This window comes from Rutilus rutilus (assembly GCF_951802725.1).
Source record: "Rutilus rutilus genome assembly, chromosome: 25".
Lineage (NCBI taxonomy): Eukaryota > Metazoa > Chordata > Actinopteri > Cypriniformes > Leuciscidae > Rutilus > Rutilus rutilus.
The window spans coordinates 6,673,470-6,693,359 of NC_140229.1; the positions used below are offsets into that span (position 1 = coordinate 6,673,470).

Sequence of the window (19,890 nt, forward strand, 5' to 3'; positions counted from 1 at the left end):
CATGTGATATCGAAGCAAGGTTATTATCGTCAAATAAAACTAAAACCATAAAAAACATTTTCGTAATTCAAAACAAAATAAACGTTAACTGAAATAAAATATAATGTTATGCTTTATTTCAGCTAGTTGGCAAAGCAATATTGTTTTTTCACCTTTTTACACAGTCAGGACTATGTACATACACAATATTTTTTTGGCACACACACACAGGAAAAGACATCTAGCAAATATTCACAAAATGGTTTGTTTGGGTGTTGATTTCAATTTTCAACAGCCTTTCTAAGAAATTGCTTACTGCACCTTAAATTGTGAATAAAATGTCCAAATACTTTGGGGTCACTGCGGCCTCATCATGAATCAACCATGTATGAAATCTTTGGGTCCTTTGTCAGTTTCATAACATGTGATGTCTCAATATATGATTGGATTAATTTTTAGATGCACACTGTAAAAACAATTTTTTTTCAACTTATGTGTTCGTGCTGGCTTAATTTTTTATTTTAATAAAAAATTTTGTTTTGTTTAGTCAACACAAATATCCAAGTTGTCACTTTGTACAACTTTACAATTCAAGTTGACTAAACTTAAAATTAAGGCAGCACGAACACTTACTTTAAAATGTTTACAGTACATTCTCCCTGCTGCTATATCTTAGATCCTCTTAAAGGTTTCTGAGAACCCACTTGTGAATAATTGGGGAGTTATTGTTTTTATGTCTGAAAATAGAGGCATCTATCTTGATACCATGCTGCCAAGGTATGAGGTTGATGGAGTCCGACCTCCCATCGGACAGCGGACGAGACTGAGCAAAGGGGACATCGCTCAAGCAAGAAAATTATACAAGTGTCCAAGTAAGTGGGCCCTCACATCCCAGTAGGGCTGTGGAATCGTAATTGATTTTGGCTTCGAACGATTATGAACACAAGATAATTGAATGAATGAATGAATGAGGCATTTATATAGCGCTTTCATATGTACTACTGTACACCCAAAGCGCTTTACAATCATATCAGGGGATGTCTCCTCAACCACCACCAGTGGTAATTGAGGTAAAAAATTTTTATGTCTAATAATAATATTCACTTAAGTGAATGTAAACAGTTAGACTATTACTTATCTGAATACCACTGTTACATCTTCCTGAAAAACTTAACTTTTTTGTCTTTCAATAATTGTGATAGAAAGTAATAAATTTGATAAATCTAAAATTACTCTATTCTTTGTCATTTCTAATTATAGGCCACCTATAATCATGTTAAATAATTGTGATTTCAATATTGACCAATTTTATTTGCCATAATTGAGCAGCCCTATATATCCCATGCATTTTTGTACTGTTTTTAGATTTCCTTCTGCACTTGCTTAAGTTGTTCTTGACAGATTCATTTGCGACTATGACATCAGTTTAATTATCCATTTACAGTGGGAGAATGAACCAGCTGTATAATTATCCCCTATAACTGAACATTTGTTTTTGCAGTCATCTTTTTTAATCTTAGCTGGAATTATGGTGATTTCCCACTTCAAAATAAAAGCATGATCCATAAAACTGACCTTACCATCTGCAAAACTCCTACTGATTTCCAATAAGAGGATCCGGTTTCAAGGTCAATCATCTGTGAGTTTCTCTCAGTGTGGTTTTGACTCTGGTTTGTGCACAGGATGTGGTGAGAGCCTTCAGGACAGCACTGGAAACTTCTCCTCCCCTGGGTTCCCTAACGGATACGCTGCATATATTCACTGTATATGGAGGATATCGGTCACACCTGGGGAAAAGGTAGAAGTGACATTTTTCAGTCATTAAAACATTATTTTATTTCTACTTTGCATTACACGCAAAACACAATCAAATAAATAAAGTATTTATAAACTTGTTTTTAAACAGCTTTGGGAAAGCATTTATATCTAAACTTATATACACCACCGTTCAAAGGTTTGGGGTCAGTAAGATTGTTTTTAATTCTGCAAGTTGATCAAGAGTGACAGTTAAAACATTAATAATGTTATAATATTTAAAAACAAATATATATTTCAGTATAAAGCTTGTTGAACTTTGTATGCTTTAAAGTATCCTGGAAAAAAGTATCACAATTTCCTCAAAAATATTAAGCAGCACAAATGTTTTCAACATTGATAACAATCAGATATGTTTATTTAGCAGCAAATCGGCATATTAGAACGATTTCTGAAGGATCATGTGACACTGAAGACTGGAGTAATAAATGACATTTTAAAATGTATTCAAATAGGAAACAATTCTTTTAAATTGTACAAATATTTCACAATATGAATGTTTTTACTGTATTCTTTAATCAAGTAAATGCAGCCTTGGTAAAAACATTTAAAGACATTGCAAGAATCTTACAGACCTCAAACTTGTCAACTGTAGTATAAATAACCTTCTTCTGACTCCCAACTTCTCTCTTTTGTCTGTATTTCTTTCTCTTTGTTAGATCGTTCTTAATTTTACCTCAATGGATCTGTACAGAAGTCACTTGTGCTGGTACGACCATGTGGAGATCCGTGATGGATACTGGAGAAAAGCACCTTTGAAAGGTTCTCATATTTATTAAGATCATTATTAAATGTGTTTTAATGGCTTCAGGATTATTGGAAAGAAACACTAAATAATTAAATATTCAATCAACCCTGTCCATGACATTTTGGCATCACCTTTTAATCAATTGGTTCTTTTGCTTCAGGCCGTTTTTGTGGAGACCAGCTACCCGAGGCCATCGTCTCCACTGAGAGTCGACTGTGGATTGAATTCCGCAGCAGCAGTAATTGGGTGGGGAAAGGCTTCTCTGCTGTTTATGAAGGTATAAGTCCGCTGACCATTAGTCTCAAGTCTCAAGTTTAGTTTATTTATAGAGCCCTTTCCACTACAAAGTAGACCGAAGGGCTGTACAGTTAATAGTCAATAGTAACAAAAATAACAAAAAGCAGCGAGGAAAAGACATAACATATACAACTGCCAAAATTGATATTTTTAAATCTCGATTGAAAGCACATTTGTCTTCTATGGCTTTCAATTCTTGAAATTTAGGGTGCAGATCTAATGTCAGGTGGAAGGGTATTCCACAGTCTTGGACAAGAGAAAAAGCCCAAGCTTTAAAAGAGAGTTTTAGGAATTGCGAGAAGTAAACAATTAAGTTATCGTCGAGGTCTACATGAATTAAATTAGTAATATATTCTTCTTTAATATATTACCAAAACTGGGGTAATATGCTCTCTTTTTCTAGTGTTCGTGAGGAGCCTTGCAGCCGCATTCTGGACCAATTGCAACTTTGAAATAAGAGATTGACTTGCTCCCAAATAAACTGCATTGCAATAATCCAAGCGGGAGGAAACAAATGCATGAATCACTGTCTCAAGATCAGCAGCAAACAAAAAAGTTTTCATTAATTTTTTTTTTACCACACCCTTTATCTGATCAACGAATGTTAAGGATGAGTAAAAAATTACACCGAAATTCTTTATCTTAGGTCGCACAATTATTGACCATTGACCCAAAACATCTTTCTGTCACCTTGATTTGGCCCAAAAATGATAACTTCAGATTTAGTCGCATTTAGCTGGAGACGATTTTGTTCTAACCATCACTTCACCTCCTCAAGACATAATAACAAAGATGAACGAGGAGTTGATCATCCAGATTTAATGGGCAAGTAAATCTGAATGTCATCGGCATAAAGATGATACGACATACCGTGTCTTTTAAAGACAAGACCTAAGGGCAACAAAAATAAAGAAAACAAAATAGGCCCCAAAATGGAGCCTTGAGTAACTCCACAGTCAATATGAACTACAGAGGAAGAAAAATCAGTCCTTTCTGAAAAAGACCTTTCCTTCAAATAAGAGGAAAACCATTTTAAGACCATTAGCTGAGAGGCTCATCTGCCCATCTAGATGTAGTGTTAATGTGTGATGTCCTATCCATGGTTTCAGCTATTTGCGGAGGTGAAGTGAGAAGAGACAGTGGACAGATCGAGTCACCCAATTACCCTGATGACTATCGGCCTAATAAAGTTTGCACATGGAAGATCAACGTATCCCAGGGGTTTCATGTGGGCCTCATCTTCCAGTCGTTTGAGGTAGGGTACTTGAGTCTTACTTTTTTTGTTTGTTATTGTCTTGCAGTATTCTACAACTAGCCTCAGACAGCACTGTAACAGTGTCTGAAACCACAAAAATATCAAATATCAAGGTGGGTCCTTCTCAGGAAATGCTGTAATATGTGCACCATGTGTCCCTATGATTATTACTAATATAAATATCAGCCATGTCTCTATCGTATTTCACTTTATACACAAAAAATATTATATTATTATATATTGCTTTACTGTTTTTAATAATGCTTGTTTTTGTGAAAATGTTTATTATTCCTTATTTTTCTCGCATTAATCTGTTAAAAAATATACCAAAAGTCTAATTCTAAATGATTAATATAGAAGCAGTATCTATTAAATTTTAGCATACACTTTAGCATACTTTAAAAATAATACCTATTATATACCTTAAAAGAAACGTAGCGCAAACGTAGCATTGTGTAATATTAGTTAAAATGTATATTAAATGCAATTAGCTGTACTTTGTTTTTAGTGTTTTTTGACCCACTTAAGTAGGACTAAAGTACATCTTTATACAGTATGTAATATCATTACTTCTGTTGTCTTTGAAATATGGTTACAGTGTACTGCTGAATGTACTGACAACTTATGTAAACTAAAATATACTTTAATGTAATTTCTACTAAAACTTCTGTCATGTATTTAAATATATTTGTAATGTTTAAATTAGTATGTTTAAAACATAATTTAGTATGTTTAAAATATATACATTTTTACATGCAATTTTGAATAACACACTATTGTTAAAATTATAACAAAGTATTTAACATATGCTTTAGTATGTTAGTCGACACATTAAAATGATTCAAAATGTACTTTATGTACTTTTAATGTGACATTTTTACAAAGTGCATTGTTTTAAAAGTGCACTTAAGAGTGTTATGAAATATAGTATATATTAAAATGTACTTTTTTCATTATTATATTTGCAAGTAGTCTACTTTATATATTTTAAGATTTGAAGTACAGGGTGGGCCATTTATATGGATACACCGTAATAACATGGGAATGGTTGGTGATATTAAAGTCCTGTTTGTGGCACATTAGTATATGTGAGGGGGCAAACTCCTCAAGATGGGTGGTGACCATCACATATACTAATGTGCCACAAACAGGACTTTAATATCACCAACCATTCCCATGTTATTACGGTGTATCCATATAAATGGCCCACCCTGTACACAATACAAGCACATTCAGTACACTTTTTCACAAGTGTAATTATGGAGGAAAGTACAGAGAAAACTAGACTGGGAAATGTCATAAAATGTTAAAGTCATTTATGAGTAGAAAATACAACATAAATCCATGAAATGTCTGTGATTTACTGCGGCTTGAGTTTGTTGTCATGGCATCACAAGTGCTTATTAGCAGTATGACAGTCTGAAGCATTCTTGTGTTGTTCCTCATTGACTTTTCTTTTTTTTTTCTTTTTTTTTTTTTTTTTTTTTGACATGTTTATTCAATATTAGCAGGATGAGTGTACAATGTGCTTTCCAGAAATACAATAGGTTAACAACAATTCTTTAGACCATTGTGACATGAATTTTTAAACAATAAACAATAATATCAAATAAATAAGCAAATCCAAAATGAGTAAATATACATTTAGAGAGTAAAAGGATGATAAAATAAAAATTAAAAACATAATACCATCTATAAGTATAAATGTTGGTGACTAACTAGCCACTAAATTAAACAGTCACAACTTCTGTAAAAGCACACAAACAAAAGATATTTCCTGTATATATTACCCTAGATATGTTCAGTAATATAACCCTATAATGAAGACATGTCATTTAGAACAACAACAACAACAAAGAAAAAATAAATAAAATAAATAAATAATAATAATTGTTAAAACAAAGGAACCAAGACCATTCTTTATTTATTATTGAGCCCACCTCCAGGAGGAGGGATCTGACAACCCAAAAGCCCTAATTAACACACAAAACCATTTTTCTCACATCTGGAGGCAAGTGATCTATAAAAGGAGACCATACATTCTGAAAGCTCTGTATATTACCCCTAAGTACAGCTGCCAGCCTCTCGTGTGGTAAAACTGCAAAAATCTCCTTATACCACTGTGTGACAGAGGGGGGAGTACTTTTTATCCATTTAATAAGGATGCATTTCCTTGCCACAAGTAGCAGTTTATCTAGCAATCTATAACCTTTTGCATTAAGTGACAACGACATTGCCTGCCTTTTAGAAGGGAGCCCCAAAAGAAAGAGACCAGGATCCAGTTTCAATTTTATCTTAAGAATAGTGCTAATTTCGTATGCAATAAAGTTCCAGAATCTTGAAATGAACTTGCACCTCCAAAAACAATGAAAGTATGTTCCTAGTTCTGTATGGCACTTAATACAAAGAGATGGCATAGAGGGATCAATTTTATTCATTAAAACTGGCGTTATATGCAACCTATGCAAGATCTTATACTGAGTCTCTCTAAGCCGGTTACAAGTAAAAGTGGATCTAACACTTTTCAGAGCCTCCTGCCAGTCATCGTCTATATAAACATTACATAGATCTTCCTCCCACTTTCGAGCCACAGTGTTTAAAAGTCCAGAGACATTAGAATATAAAAAAGAATAAAATCTAGAGATAAAATGAGCAGCATTAGTTGTGTTGATAAGGAAACTCTCCAAACTGCTAGGTGCTAATGGATCTGGCACCTGTTTTTGCTTTGAAATAGCATAGTGCCGAATTTGCAGATATCCAAAGTGATGTTGATTTGGGAGATCAAACTTTTGTTGTACTTGTTGATAAGACATTAGCGAGCCATCCTGAAACAGGTCTCCTAGCACACGAATCCCCTTCATGTGCCATGTTTTAAAGAGAGGTGAACCTATTCCGGGAGCAAAATCCTGATTCGAATATATTGGATTCAGCATGAATATAGTTCTGCCTCTCCCAAAGAACCTAGAGATCTGTCGCCAAACTTTAATAGAACTATAGAGTATTGGATTCTTTCTCACAGTCTCATCATACTTATGGGGACAGGCAAACAGGCTCCAGACAGAGAGCGGAGTGCAGGCCCAGGAATCCACAGTAGGACACAGATCATAGTAAGACCTAAACCACTCCCAAATAAGTCTAGCATGGCAAGCCCAATTATAATATAGAATGTTTGGCATAGCTAATCCACCCAACTCCACTGGCATCTGCAGAGATTTAAACTTTTGTCTAGGCTTTTTACCATTCCATATAAATCTAGAAAAAGCACTTTCCAGCTGAGCAGAGACTTTCCTGCTTAACCATAAGGGTAACATCTGAAGAGGGTACAATAGTCGAGGGAGGATATTCATCTTGATTAAACTTATCCTACCAAGCAGTGAAAGAGGGAGAGCTTGCCAACGGTTTAAGTCTCTTTTTACAGTATGAATAATTGGAGCATAATTAAGTTTCCATAATTTATTTAAATCAGTTGACACATTAATCCCAAGATAAACAAATCCAGATGTTGACCATTTAAAGGGGAAATTAATTAATGATTTAGTATCAAAATTACCTAGCGGTAATGCTTCCGATTTGTTAAAGTTAATTTTGTACCCTGAGATTGCGCTAAATTCATCAAATAATGATAATGTTGCTGGTATCGACAATTCAGGTGAGGATAGAAACAACAAGATATCATCTGCATATAGTGCAATTTTGTGCTCAGCACCCCTCATCGATATACCCTTTATATCCCTATTCTGTCTAATAGCCTCTGCTAAAGGTTCTAGAGCCAGCGCAAACAAAAGAGGGCTCAACGGACAGCCCTGTCTGGTGCCCCTAGCAAGCGGAAAAGAATCTGACCGTAGACCATTAGTAATAACACAAGACATAGGGGAATGGTAAATAGTTTGAATCCATTTTAGAAATTCACCCTCTATACCAAATCTCTGCAAAGCCTCAAACAGGTAGCCCCACTCAACCCTGTCAAAAGCTTTCTCTGCATCTAAAGATACAGAGATCGCCTCACAATTCTGCTGGTTGGTATACTGTATAACATTCAAGAGTCTCCTTATATTTGTGATAGAAAAACGTTTCTGTATAAAGCCCGTCTGATCTGGGTTTATAAGGTTAGGAAGAACCACCTCAAGTCTTCTGGCCAGCAGTTTAGAGAGTATCTTAGCATCAACCCCAATTAAGCTAATAGGTCTATAGGAGCTACATGAATCAGGTGGTTTATTCTTTTTAAGAATTAAAGAAATATTTGCCAAATTTAAAGTGGGTGGAAGGTGACCATTTTTCAATGAATCAGTAAACATTTCAGTAAGTGATCCTACTATTTCTTTTCCCATTTTTTTATAGAATTCTGGGCAAAAACCATCTGGCCCAGGGGCCTTCCCTCCTCTTAGAGCGTTTATGGAAAAAAGAACCTCCTCCTCTGTAATTGGCCTACAGAGTTCTGCTTGCTCTTCCACTTTAAGAGAGGGTAATCTGATGTTATCAAGAAAAAGGTTCATCCTTTGCTCTGTCGAATGGCATTCTGATGAGTAAAGATTTTGATAATATTCTTTCATAATTTTATTAATGTATTTATTTTCAAACCTATGAGCCCCGGAGGTATCCTTTAAGGATGAGATTACATTAGTCTCTATCCTCCCCCTAGCCAGCCGTGCAAGAAGACGGCCAGGTTTATTCCCTGACTCATAAAGTCTGTGTCTGGCAAAAAAAAGAGAAGATTCAACCTTCTTGGTTAGTAGTTGATCTAAAGCCAAACGGGCTGCGTTAAGTTGTTGGGACACACCTCTGGATGGTAACAATTTAAAATCTCTCTCCAAAGACTTAATTTTCTTTTCAAGTTCTACTATGTTTTTCATTGCTGCTTTCTTTTTGGCTGAGGTGTAACCTATAATTACACCTCGCAAATAGGCTTTTGCTGACTCCCATAAGACTGACGGAGTGATCTCAGGAGCTTTGTTGATTTCAATAAAGATTTTCCATTGTTGTTTGAGAAAATGCATAAATTTAGGACAGCTCAGTAATGAAGGGTTAAGTCACCACTGTCTACTACATGGGTCTCTGTAGGGAGGACAGACTATTATTGTAATGGGAGAGTGGTCAGACAAAGTCCTAATCCCAATAGAGCTATCCACTGTTCTATCCAATAACTCCTGGGATACTAAAAATAGATCGATACGTGAAAATGTTTGATGGGGCTGAGAGTAGAAAGTATAATCTTTCTCCCTCATATGAGATACCCTCCAAACATCAAACAGTTCCAGATCCTTGCAGAATTCCAAAAGCCTAAGACTTTTCCTTTGTCTGATACCTCTTGAAGGGGACTGATCTATGGATGGGTCTAGAACGCAGTTAAAATCCCCTCCCAAGAGTATGCGAGAGCATGAAAATGAAGAAATGTCAGCTAATAACTTAGAAAAAAAATTAGGCTCATATACCGTAGGAGCATAAATGCAGCCAATCAGAACATGCTCCCCATATAAGAAACCTGAAAGGAGTACATAGCGACCTTCATTATCTGCAACTGATTTTTCAAATGTAAAGGAAAGATTTTTATGAAGAAGAATTGCAACTCCCCTACTATTGGACTTATACGAAGAAAAAAAAACTTGGCCAACCCAGTTTCTACGCAGCTTCATATGCTCTGTATCAGAGAGGTGGGTTTCTTGCAACAATGCAATCTGACATTTCTCCTTCTGAAAAAAAGAAAGAAGTTTTTGCCTTTTAACAACATGGTTAATACCTTTTACATTAAGGCTAATAAATTTAAGATCACTCATAATCAGATTATACCAATATATTTAAGTTGTCTTAATAATACAGAAATCCAAGTGTGAAAGGGTCTTGGGTTGTTGGAACAACACAGAGAATGGTCAAAATAAAGAACAAAAAAACACACAAAACCAAACCATAACCACCCCACTCCTTTACCAGAAACGAGTACAAACGCAGTTTGATAAACACCTCCCGCCCCCACAGCCGACTTTTCTGACAGAGATGTCATAGGTAACATTTCTATTACGATCCTTTCCTCATGAGCTGCTCTTTCACACTCAGATTGAGAAACATGACAACTGTGCTTATGACTTCCTGGAAGTGCGAGACGGTGATTCAGAGAGCAGTCCTCTACTGGGCCGTTTCTGTGGCTACGAAAAGCCAGATGATGTCAAAAGCAGCTCTAACCAGCTGTGGATGAAGTTTGTATCTGATGGTTCTGTGAACAAAGCTGGGTTTGCGGCTAATTTCTTTAAAGGTGACAATCCTAAATTGCATATTGACCTCTTCACCTACTTTTGTGACCTTCTGACCTTGAACTTTGCTTGTAATGCAGAGATTGACGAATGCTCCAGGCCTGATAAAGGTGACTGTGAGCAGCGCTGTGTCAACACCCTGGGCAGCTACCACTGCGCCTGCGACCCTGGTTACGAGCTCGCCCCGGACCGCCGAAGCTGCGCAGGTGATACCAATTACCTGCTCATGATAAACGCACAGCAATGTGCTGTGAGCCACGCAGAATACCCTAGTTATATTTACTAACCTCACATTTAAGCAGAAGTCTTAGTCAACAGAAGTTACATTTAGAGATGCACCGATGTATCGGCCAACAACCGGTATCGGCCGATAAAAGCAATTATTTTCACTATCGGCCATCGGTTGTTTAAAAACAGCCGATGATCAGTGCTGATTATATCCTGTCAATCAAAAGGTTGCGGTAAAACCTGACCGAATGCAGTGTGTGACTGAGACTGTGTGTGAAGAAAATCTCTCATGTTGAGTTAGTTAAGGCAAGATAATGCGACAATAACGCATTAACGGCTAAAAACAGCTACATATAAGCAGGCTCTATTTGACCCTATGAATCACCCGTAGTTCAAGCCAGCGTTGCCAGATCTGCAGTATTTCCGCAGAAATGCTCGCCTCTCACCCAGTAATAGCAAATAGCTCTGTGCTTTGTTACTTCTAAAAAGAAACAGTGTCAGCTTTCAAATTCTGTCCATTTTATCACGAAATTCAAACAATAAATGACATTTTGACACTCTTAAATGTGACGTGACAGATCACTGTAGCGCCTCAGTTCAAGCAGCAGCGCGGAGTGCGAGTCTATTCTTCCACTTTAATACAAATTATATCTGGAAAAACATGCATGAATATCAGAAGGTAAGTTGAAAGTTACAGTACAACTTGCCGAAATCCATATCATGTCTCATGTAATCACTCAATCAGTCTTTCAAACGTGGAAAGATGTCAATAAAACTTGCTTGTGAAGCTTGAAACTTTCTTGTGAAGCTTGCGAATAATATCACTTAATGTTGCATTTACCTCAGGAAAGTCATCCGTTTGTTAGTTAGTTAAAAAAAAGAAGAAAATTATTTAAATTTAATTTATTTTAAAACTTATTTACTGTTAATTATGTATGTTTGAATACATTTTCCTTGAATAAATTTGCCATGAAGAGAAGTGCTTATGAAAACTACCTTATATGTGTAACTGAGTTGTATACAAACATTTCATCTTTTATTTGAGTGTAAATATTATATCTGGAAATAAATAGCAGTTGAATATAATAGCTCTGTTGTTAATTTTAACCTCTAATATTATAGTGTACCAAATGAGAGGGTTCTCTGTTTGCAGCATTATTTGGGAGAGATTTTTTTTATCCATAAGAAAAAACAAACTATCGGCATCAGCATCGGGCAATATCATTCTAAAAAAAACGGCTATTGGTATCGGCTCTCACTGGTATCGAAATTTCATATCGGTGCATCTCTAGTTACATTTCTTCTATATGAGAAACAGTGCTGGATAGATTACTTACAAAATGTATTCAGTTACTGATTCCAGTTACTATTTATCACATTGATTTGAATAGGATAATCTAATAGCAAGTGTGTAGTTTCAGCCCGACGCAGTTATTATTTCATCGCCCTGCGCCATGTTGTTTAAATAGCAAATATTAATATTGTGTACATAATATTGTCCCGTAGATGGTCTGCTCGCGTGCTTTAACCTCATGCACGAGCAGATCCGTTTTCTCGCTAGAGATGGCGCGAGCGCAACAGGCTTTTAAACGAATGGGAGATGAGACTTGTTACGCCCAAAACGCACCCATTACTCAATAAGAGAATAGGGACAACCCTTTTAGACCATGCGCCGGGTGTGCTGACCATTTTTCCCCGTCGTTAAACTAGCAAAAGTGGATTCGGACACGCCCTAAGTGCACTTGCGCCGTGCGCTTTGATCGTTAAAATAGGGCCCAAGGTCTTAATCGCTGAAAATGATCCCACTCCGTGAACGCACACACAGTCATATCCCATTTTGAAAAGTTACACTCAAACTTTAGCATAATGCAATTAGTCACGAGACACATGAGAGCCAATGCCATTTCAGAACCAAAGCTGATGTAATGCTTCATCTGGCAGAAATTTTAGAACGTGTTCAGGACGGATCGGAGCTTTATGGATGAAGATGCTTAAGAACGCTTTTGGGTCTGTTCCTCACACAAATAAATTGTTTGTCCTTGTTACACTTGGAATAATTGTACTGTTTGAATAAATTGTGATGTAGATGTATCTGCCTGTTATATCCTGTGTTTTATATTATATAATATACAAACGGTTAGGTTTAGGGGTAGGGGGTTGGGTTACGTGCTCAAAAATGTCTAAAAAGTAAGTTGAGAGTGAGAATGTGCTGGTTCTACCTGTTATTCTCAGGCCTTTGTAAACTAAACAGACTGTGAAATCAGGCCTGAAGTGGTTCCCTTTCAACAAATAGCCATAACTGATCAGGAAAACCAGTGTGGTAATTATATATCCGGTAAAAAGGGACCATTTCATTCACTGCTCTCCAATCAGGCTTTGAGGGTTTTACCTGGAGTGGGAACCTACTTTTCATTATATCAGTTTGTCTGATTTTAACGGCAGTCATTGTACTGGAAAATTAGAACTTGTCTAACTGAAGTGTGGTGACCTGAGGCATGAATAGGAGAAATCATGGGGCTTGAGACGTGCTGTTACTTTTCCAAGTGATCAGTCTTTTTCGGATTCATCATTCGGTGGCTCGGAATTGTCAAAACGCCTCTCAAAATGCTTGCTATTTTTTTCTTTTTATTATGACGGACAAAAGATTTGGAGGCAGTGTGTAAACGTGATTGAGACAACCGTGAGGTCGTATTTATTTTTTAACGTGCGAAAATTTCGGATGAGAATTTGGTTTACAGCCATAATGTGTATTCATACAATTTGTTTATTGATGCTTGCATTCAGGTTGCTTTAGATCTTTGACCAGCTTTGATGTTACTGGCAATGGAAAAGATTAATAATTGAGTTGTTGAAAGCAGGAAAATTACTTCTGAAAGCCTTCAAAGGCATGCTTGTTTGGCTAGTCAGAACATTTGTGTTTAACATTCTGGGTCATGTGTATCTCTTTGCATGTTGGCTTCAATCAATCAATCAAGTCAATCAAGCCAACATAATAATGACTCCTCTATCTGATCCCAGCAGCAGCCTGTGGAGGATTTATCTCCAAACTCAATGGCTCCTTCACTAGTCCAGGATGGCCGCAGGAATACCCGCCCAACAAGAACTGCGTGTGGCAGCTCATTGCACCTGTGCAGTACCGCATCACGCTGCTTTTTGACACTTTTGAGACTGAGGGGAATGATGTAAGTTGACTTCAAAGGAGCCGGAGCAACTTTTCTCTATTTATGGATATGACGAGACTAGGGCTACCCCCGACTAAAGATGTTTCTAGTTGACTAGTAGTCGTTCATTTAAGCCATTAGTCAACTAATTGCACGTTTATATTAATTTAAATATAAATAAATATATACTAGGGCCGAATATATAGCCTATTCTGCGCTCAAGCGGATGCATAAAGTTTGCCACGAAGCGCCAGCAAAAGTATTGATTATGGATGTGTCAGGAAAAAAATTGCAAGGAGACGTTTAATTATCAACTCTTTCCCTGCCAGCATGTTTGTTTTTTGTTTTTGTTTTTTTGTTGTCAGCTACCGCCAGCGTTTTTGATAATTTTTACAAAAGTTTCATGGCCCCCAGAATATTTGATTGTTTGAATATCTGAACATGCAATTTATCAAAAGAAATAAAACCTGTTTTATCCTAGCTTATTGCATTCTTTTTTTTATCAACACTTGAATGTCGGTAAGTTTCATTTAAGAAAAGCAACATTTTGAGCAAAAAGCGGAGAAAAAAATCACGTTTTTGTTAAAGACTTTGTCCAGGTGGGATTCAGAACGATGATCAAAACACAGATGAAGTAGATCGAGTCTATCAACACCCCTAATGCTTGCACAGTCCTATAGCTCGTCCTGGGTTGACATTTCATTCAGTAACATTAGGCAGATTTGATTTATCTGCTGTTTAATGTTGATGATTGCGTTATTTTACATATGCATATGATTACATATGATATTGCTTGTTTCATATGAGATTCAGAGAGATCAGGAGATTCAGTACTGTTTCAGAAGATATGTAATAGCGCCCTTACCATATAACAGTAAAAACACGGATTGCCGTACATTTTCATCAATGGCGGGGAAAGAGTTAATAAACTAGTGATTTCTGAGGTAATGTTGGCTGCAAAGTTGTGGATGCTCGCCATCTCTGCAGTAAACCCTTATGAAAAAGAAGTATACTTCAAGTTCATTTTATGAAGTATACTTAAGTAATGTTCAAGTATATTTTTAAGTATACTTTATGTAGTAAGTATACTAGTATCAATGTGTACTTGTTGTAAACTTGTAAGTGTACTATTTCAGTACGGCTTGGGACTAAATTGGCTCACTTTTAGTATATAAAAGTATACATTTAAGTGTACTATAAGTGTAACAGTAGTAAACTTTAAGTACACAACTAGGTTTCTCATTTGTAATGCATCTGTAGTACAAGTGAACTTATAAGTATACTAGTAGTTTACTATTTGAATACAAGTAGTACAGTTTTTAGTTTATGAAAGTACACACTGAAGTGTACTCTCAGTAAACTACTAGTTTAGTAGTTTATACTGCAAGTATACTTGTAAGTTTTCTTTAAGTGAACATAACATTATACTTATAGTTTGCTATTGATATATTATTTTTGCACTTGCAGTATACTACTATGTTCAAATGTAGATATCATTTTTTATACTTGAAAATACGTTTAACTGTACTTTAATTTAATAAACATTTTATTAGCAACAAATAAGTTGAGAAAATCATATTTTTGTCAAAGACTACACCTTGATCAGATTCAGAACGATGATCAAAACACAGATGGAGTAGACCCAACACCCCCAAAGCTTCACAGTCGTTTTCTCCTCATGGGTTCGACATTTCATTTGGTAATCTTAAGCAGTTTTGATTTACATGTTGTTAAATGTTTGATGATCACGTTATTTTACATTTGCTTGAGTTAGCAAGTAGCCTATCCGCTGAGTTTCGTTAAATTTTTGTGACGTGCTCCAGCTCACAAAGACCGAGATGGCAAGAAGTGCATCCTGTTTGTTTTCTTTATTTTACAAAAGCACAACTTTTTGTTGTTCTTGTGAGTTTTCACAAATAAAATTACCCTTATCAGTTTCGATGCATTACTCTTATCTGTATGAACAAAAATGGAGTATTTTAAGTTGTTTGCGCTGTTGACGTATGTGCGTAATTTCCAGCGAAAACCATCCTGACAGGTCTAAAATATAAACACATGTAATAGGTTTACCATGAATCGGGGTAAGACAAAAAGACGTTTTGGAAGAAGTATTGATTATCTATTAACTATTTGTTTATTTAAATGTTGTTCATGTTGAGCAAGCACAAAAAAAATGTGAAATCTATTCATTGGTTGTCTGTCTGTTTACAGGTTTGTAAATATGATTATGTTGAGGTACACAGTGGTTTGTCTACTGACGCCAAGCTTCATGGGAAGTTCTGTGGCACAGAGAAACCAGAGGCGATCACGTCCCAACTCAACAGTATGCGTGTTGAGTTCAAATCAGACAACACTGTATCCAAGAGAGGCTTCAAAGCTCAGTTCTTTTCTGGTGAGCATGAGAATTGATCATTTGCGTTTGTCTTGTACAATACGAACAATATAAATGAGTTTCAGACAGTCTTGACTTTCTTTTCTGACAGTTTCTGACTCTTTTAACTCTTCTTTTGTACTGAACCCAGAATTTATGTCAAGCTGTCCTTCAGTTTGTAAATGCATACATTTACAGTAATGTACTTATAATGGATGTCTGTGATGAAATATGGAACTGTCAAGTTTCCTTTAATAGCCTTCATGAATTATAGACTCGTCTTTCACTGATATTTATATAATTGGGTGTATTGTGTCAATCAACAAACTACAGAATAAACTACAGTTCCTCTTTTTCTCTGGCAGACATGGATGAGTGTTCTAGGGAGAATGGAGGTTGCCAACACGAGTGTGTTAACACGTTTGGGAGCTACAGCTGTCAGTGTCGCAGTGGCTTTGTGTTGCACACCAATAAACATGACTGCAAAGAAGGTTCGTCTTTACATCACGTTACCAATCATTCTTGTATTAGAGGCATTCATTTGGCTGGAGGCATTTGGCATAAACTGGACAAAATTAAGCACTTCAAAGCTCTGTATTCTTTTTGAACTCATACAGATGCAGAGAAGGGCTGTTTCGTTATTGCTCCAAGGCTGCCCTGTGTACACAAAACATTTCCTTTTGCTTTTTGTAAACTCTTTAAACCTGAAGTTACGATTATCTCTTAATAAAATGTTTTTTTTTGTTTTTTATCAAAAAGCAGAAAAAAATACTGATACGAATATATCAGTATATTCATATATATATATATCATATACTCTGTGTGATATATAGATATATAAATAAACACAATTTCACAATCACTGATAAGAAAAATTATTATATTATATATATATATATCATACACACACACATTTTTTTTTTTTTTCTGTTGGGTAGTAACTGATTATATAGGTAATCTGGATTACGTAATCAGATTCCCAAAAATATTATAACTGTAAGTAGATTATTGATTACATGATTACTTAATATTCACAAAATGGCAGTAAATTATTCATAATTTATTGATTCTCACTAATTCTTCTTTTCTGTCTTTTAACTTGTCCTTTCTAAAACAGCCTAATGCTTATGTTTGTTTGGGAAACCCTGTCAATATGTAATGTTTAATGCACTTCATTTTGTTGATGTCAAATTTTCTACAAAAAAAAATGTCTCTTTGTATTGTTATATCACTTTAGTACAAGATTATCCATTTTAAATCTATCTGATAACCAAAGGTCAAAAGCAATTTAAAAGTAATCAAAGAGTAGTTCGATTATATTACCAAAAATGTGTAATGTAACAGATTATGTTACTAACTATTCAAACAAGATATAATTGCATTAAGCTTACAGAAAATATTTTCTTTGCATCCTTTCCTTGGTTGAGGATTCACAACAATCATCTATGTCCTGGTTTTGTGTTTTTAGTGGGCTGTGATCAAGCCATTACCAGTGTGTCCGGTATCATCACCAGTCCAAACTGGCCTGATAAATACCCCAGCAAGAAGGCCTGCACATGGACCCTATCCACCACCCCAGGCCACCGCATTAAACTTGTACTTGCATCATTCGGCCTGACAAAATGAGTGGTTAAAGATACAATATACACTAGTAAACCATTTCACCAGCTCTGTTTGTGTGGCGATTAATCCGAATTGTATTCTCTCCCATAGGCTTTTGAAGAGATTGACATGGAGGCTCATCAGGAGTGTACATACGACCATTTGGAGATATATGACGGCCAAAATGGCAGAGCGACCAGTTTTGGACGCTTTTGTGGGAGCAAAAAGCCATCGTCGGTCATTTCCAGTGGTAACACCATGTTCCTGCGGTTCTCCTCTGATAACTCGGTACAGAAAAGGGGTTTTAAGGTCTCTCATTCAGCAGGTATTTCTTTTTCTGAATGGTCCTGAGGTTCTCCATGAACGTTTGATTTTGGCTACCGATAATCGTCCTTGTTCTCAGAGTGTGGTGGTAGTCTGAAGGCGGAGATAAAGACCAAGGATCTGTATTCCCACGCTCAGTTTGGTGACAACAACTATCCCGGAGCTTCAGACTGCCAGTGGGTGATCTCAGCGGAGAAGGGCTATGGGGTGGAGCTCATCTTCCACACCTTTGAGATTGAGGAGGAAGCTGACTGTGGATATGATTACATGGAGCTGTTTGATGGCGCTGATGTCAAAGTGCCCAGGCTGGGACGCTACTGTGGGTCAGGGGTAAGCTTGAGATTTTTGTTAAGCCAGCATAAGCACACACATCTATACATTTATGTCTCAATTTTATCCTTTATAGCCACCAGAGGAGATATATTCAGCTGGTGATGCCATTGTCATCAAATTTCACTCGGATGACACCATCAACAAGAAAGGTTTCCATGTTCGCTACAGAAGCACCAAGTTCCAGGACACCCTGCACTCTAGCAAGTGAGTTCTTCATGACAGAAGAGCTCTTGTGGACCTGTATTATTGAAGCCACCCGAGGCCTCTTGCTCCCTCCCCTCCAGACTGCAAAGAGGAAGTCCTAATGGTGCCAACCCCATATGTAGCCTTTCAGCTATAACAAGCAGAAATAACAAGCTTGATGTAGGAATATGACAAAAAACAATTGTCGTACTTCAAAGGATCCATTGAAAACTCTATAGGAAATGGAACATCAGACTGGCAGATATAATTAGTATGAAGAGCTTTGTTGACTGCAAATCAAGGAGGAAGGATGAATTGGATTCAAAATGTCCCTGATGCACTTTAGCCGCCCAGAGATCTCTTCCATTCCTCGAAGGCAAGCATCTTAAAGACTTTTAGATGTGTCTTTTATTATAAAAATGTTTTTATTGCCACAAATCTGGGTAATTGAGTTTGGAAATGTATAAAATATTATACTTACAAGGATTATATTTTTTGTAAAAAAAAAAACATAAAAAAACAATTCTAGCACTATTCCTTACATGAGAGTTGTACATGATTATTCAGACTTCTAAACCTAAATTATATTCGTAGAAATAGATCTAGTGCAAATTTACCCACTCACAAGTAGCAAGGAATAAAGTAAAGCAACGATGAAGAAGGATCCAGATAATTCAGCAACGCTTGTAATCAAAGAATACCAACACGTTTCGGCTTGAGAGCCTTCCCGTAGACTTAAATTGTTTGGCATTTGATATTGTCCATCTGATGCAATGAACTGTAAGACAGTGTTAATGTGACTAATAAACAATTTGAGATGACTAAAGGTTTTTATTGCTCTTTTGCTTTTGTGTATAAAATGAGCTAGGATCATCAAGTGAGTAGTATATGAGTTAACAACCTTTACCAGGAATCATGATCTTTTGAAACTAGGCTACTAGGTAAGTTTTTAACTATTATAGCCTGTCTGCAGTGAGCCAACTTGGCTAAAAAACAACAACAACAACGTAGTTGTCAGACTGGACACTTTTCAGCTGGTCAGGCCCATAGACTGCAAAGAAAAAAAAAAGACTAGAAAAAGGCCATTTCATGCTCAATATAGCATGGCCTCAAGTGCATTTGTTGCATTTATGGGGAATTTAATACATAATAAAAATATGAATGACAATTTTGAATTGTGAATATTTTTTTTTTTTCATTTTCAGTAAACATCATTAAATGCTTTGCTTCCACTGGAAGATAGTCCCTTTCAGTGGCGACTTGCACAACAACAATTTCTGTTTTTTCTTTTTTTCTATGTGGGCTACGCAGTGATACTTATAAAACTAGGCTAACCTTATATCATACATTTT

At 36.2% G+C, this 19,890-nt stretch overlaps 1 protein-coding gene across 2 annotated transcripts in view; it reads left to right on the plus strand.

The window, feature by feature from the left end:
- bmp1b (bone morphogenetic protein 1b) overlaps nt 1-19,190 on the plus strand; it is a 35,261-nt gene extending 16,071 nt beyond the window's left edge. Inside the window, exons 7-20 of one of the 2 annotated variants that reach the window (XM_084401043.1) lie at nt 727-851; nt 1,662-1,777; nt 2,454-2,556; nt 2,703-2,819; nt 3,949-4,094; nt 10,143-10,338; nt 10,417-10,542; nt 13,586-13,746; nt 15,937-16,117; nt 16,462-16,587; nt 17,565-17,692; nt 17,810-18,023; nt 18,102-18,352; nt 18,429-19,190. In XM_084401043.1, the coding sequence (XP_084257169.1) occupies nt 727-851; nt 1,662-1,777; nt 2,454-2,556; nt 2,703-2,819; nt 3,949-4,094; nt 10,143-10,338; nt 10,417-10,542; nt 13,586-13,746; nt 15,937-16,117; nt 16,462-16,587; nt 17,565-17,692; nt 17,810-18,023; nt 18,102-18,352; nt 18,429-18,563 (2,125 nt within the window). In that variant the 3' untranslated portion in view covers nt 18,564-19,190. Of the gene's footprint in view, nt 1-726; nt 852-1,661; nt 1,778-2,453; nt 2,557-2,702; nt 2,820-3,948; nt 4,095-10,142; nt 10,339-10,416; nt 10,543-13,582; nt 13,747-15,936; nt 16,118-16,461; nt 16,588-17,564; nt 17,693-17,809; nt 18,024-18,101; nt 18,353-18,428 lie in introns of both variants that reach the window. The other variant, XM_084401044.1, reaches the window with a different exon arrangement.
- Nucleotides 19,191-19,890: the final 700 nt, after the last annotated feature.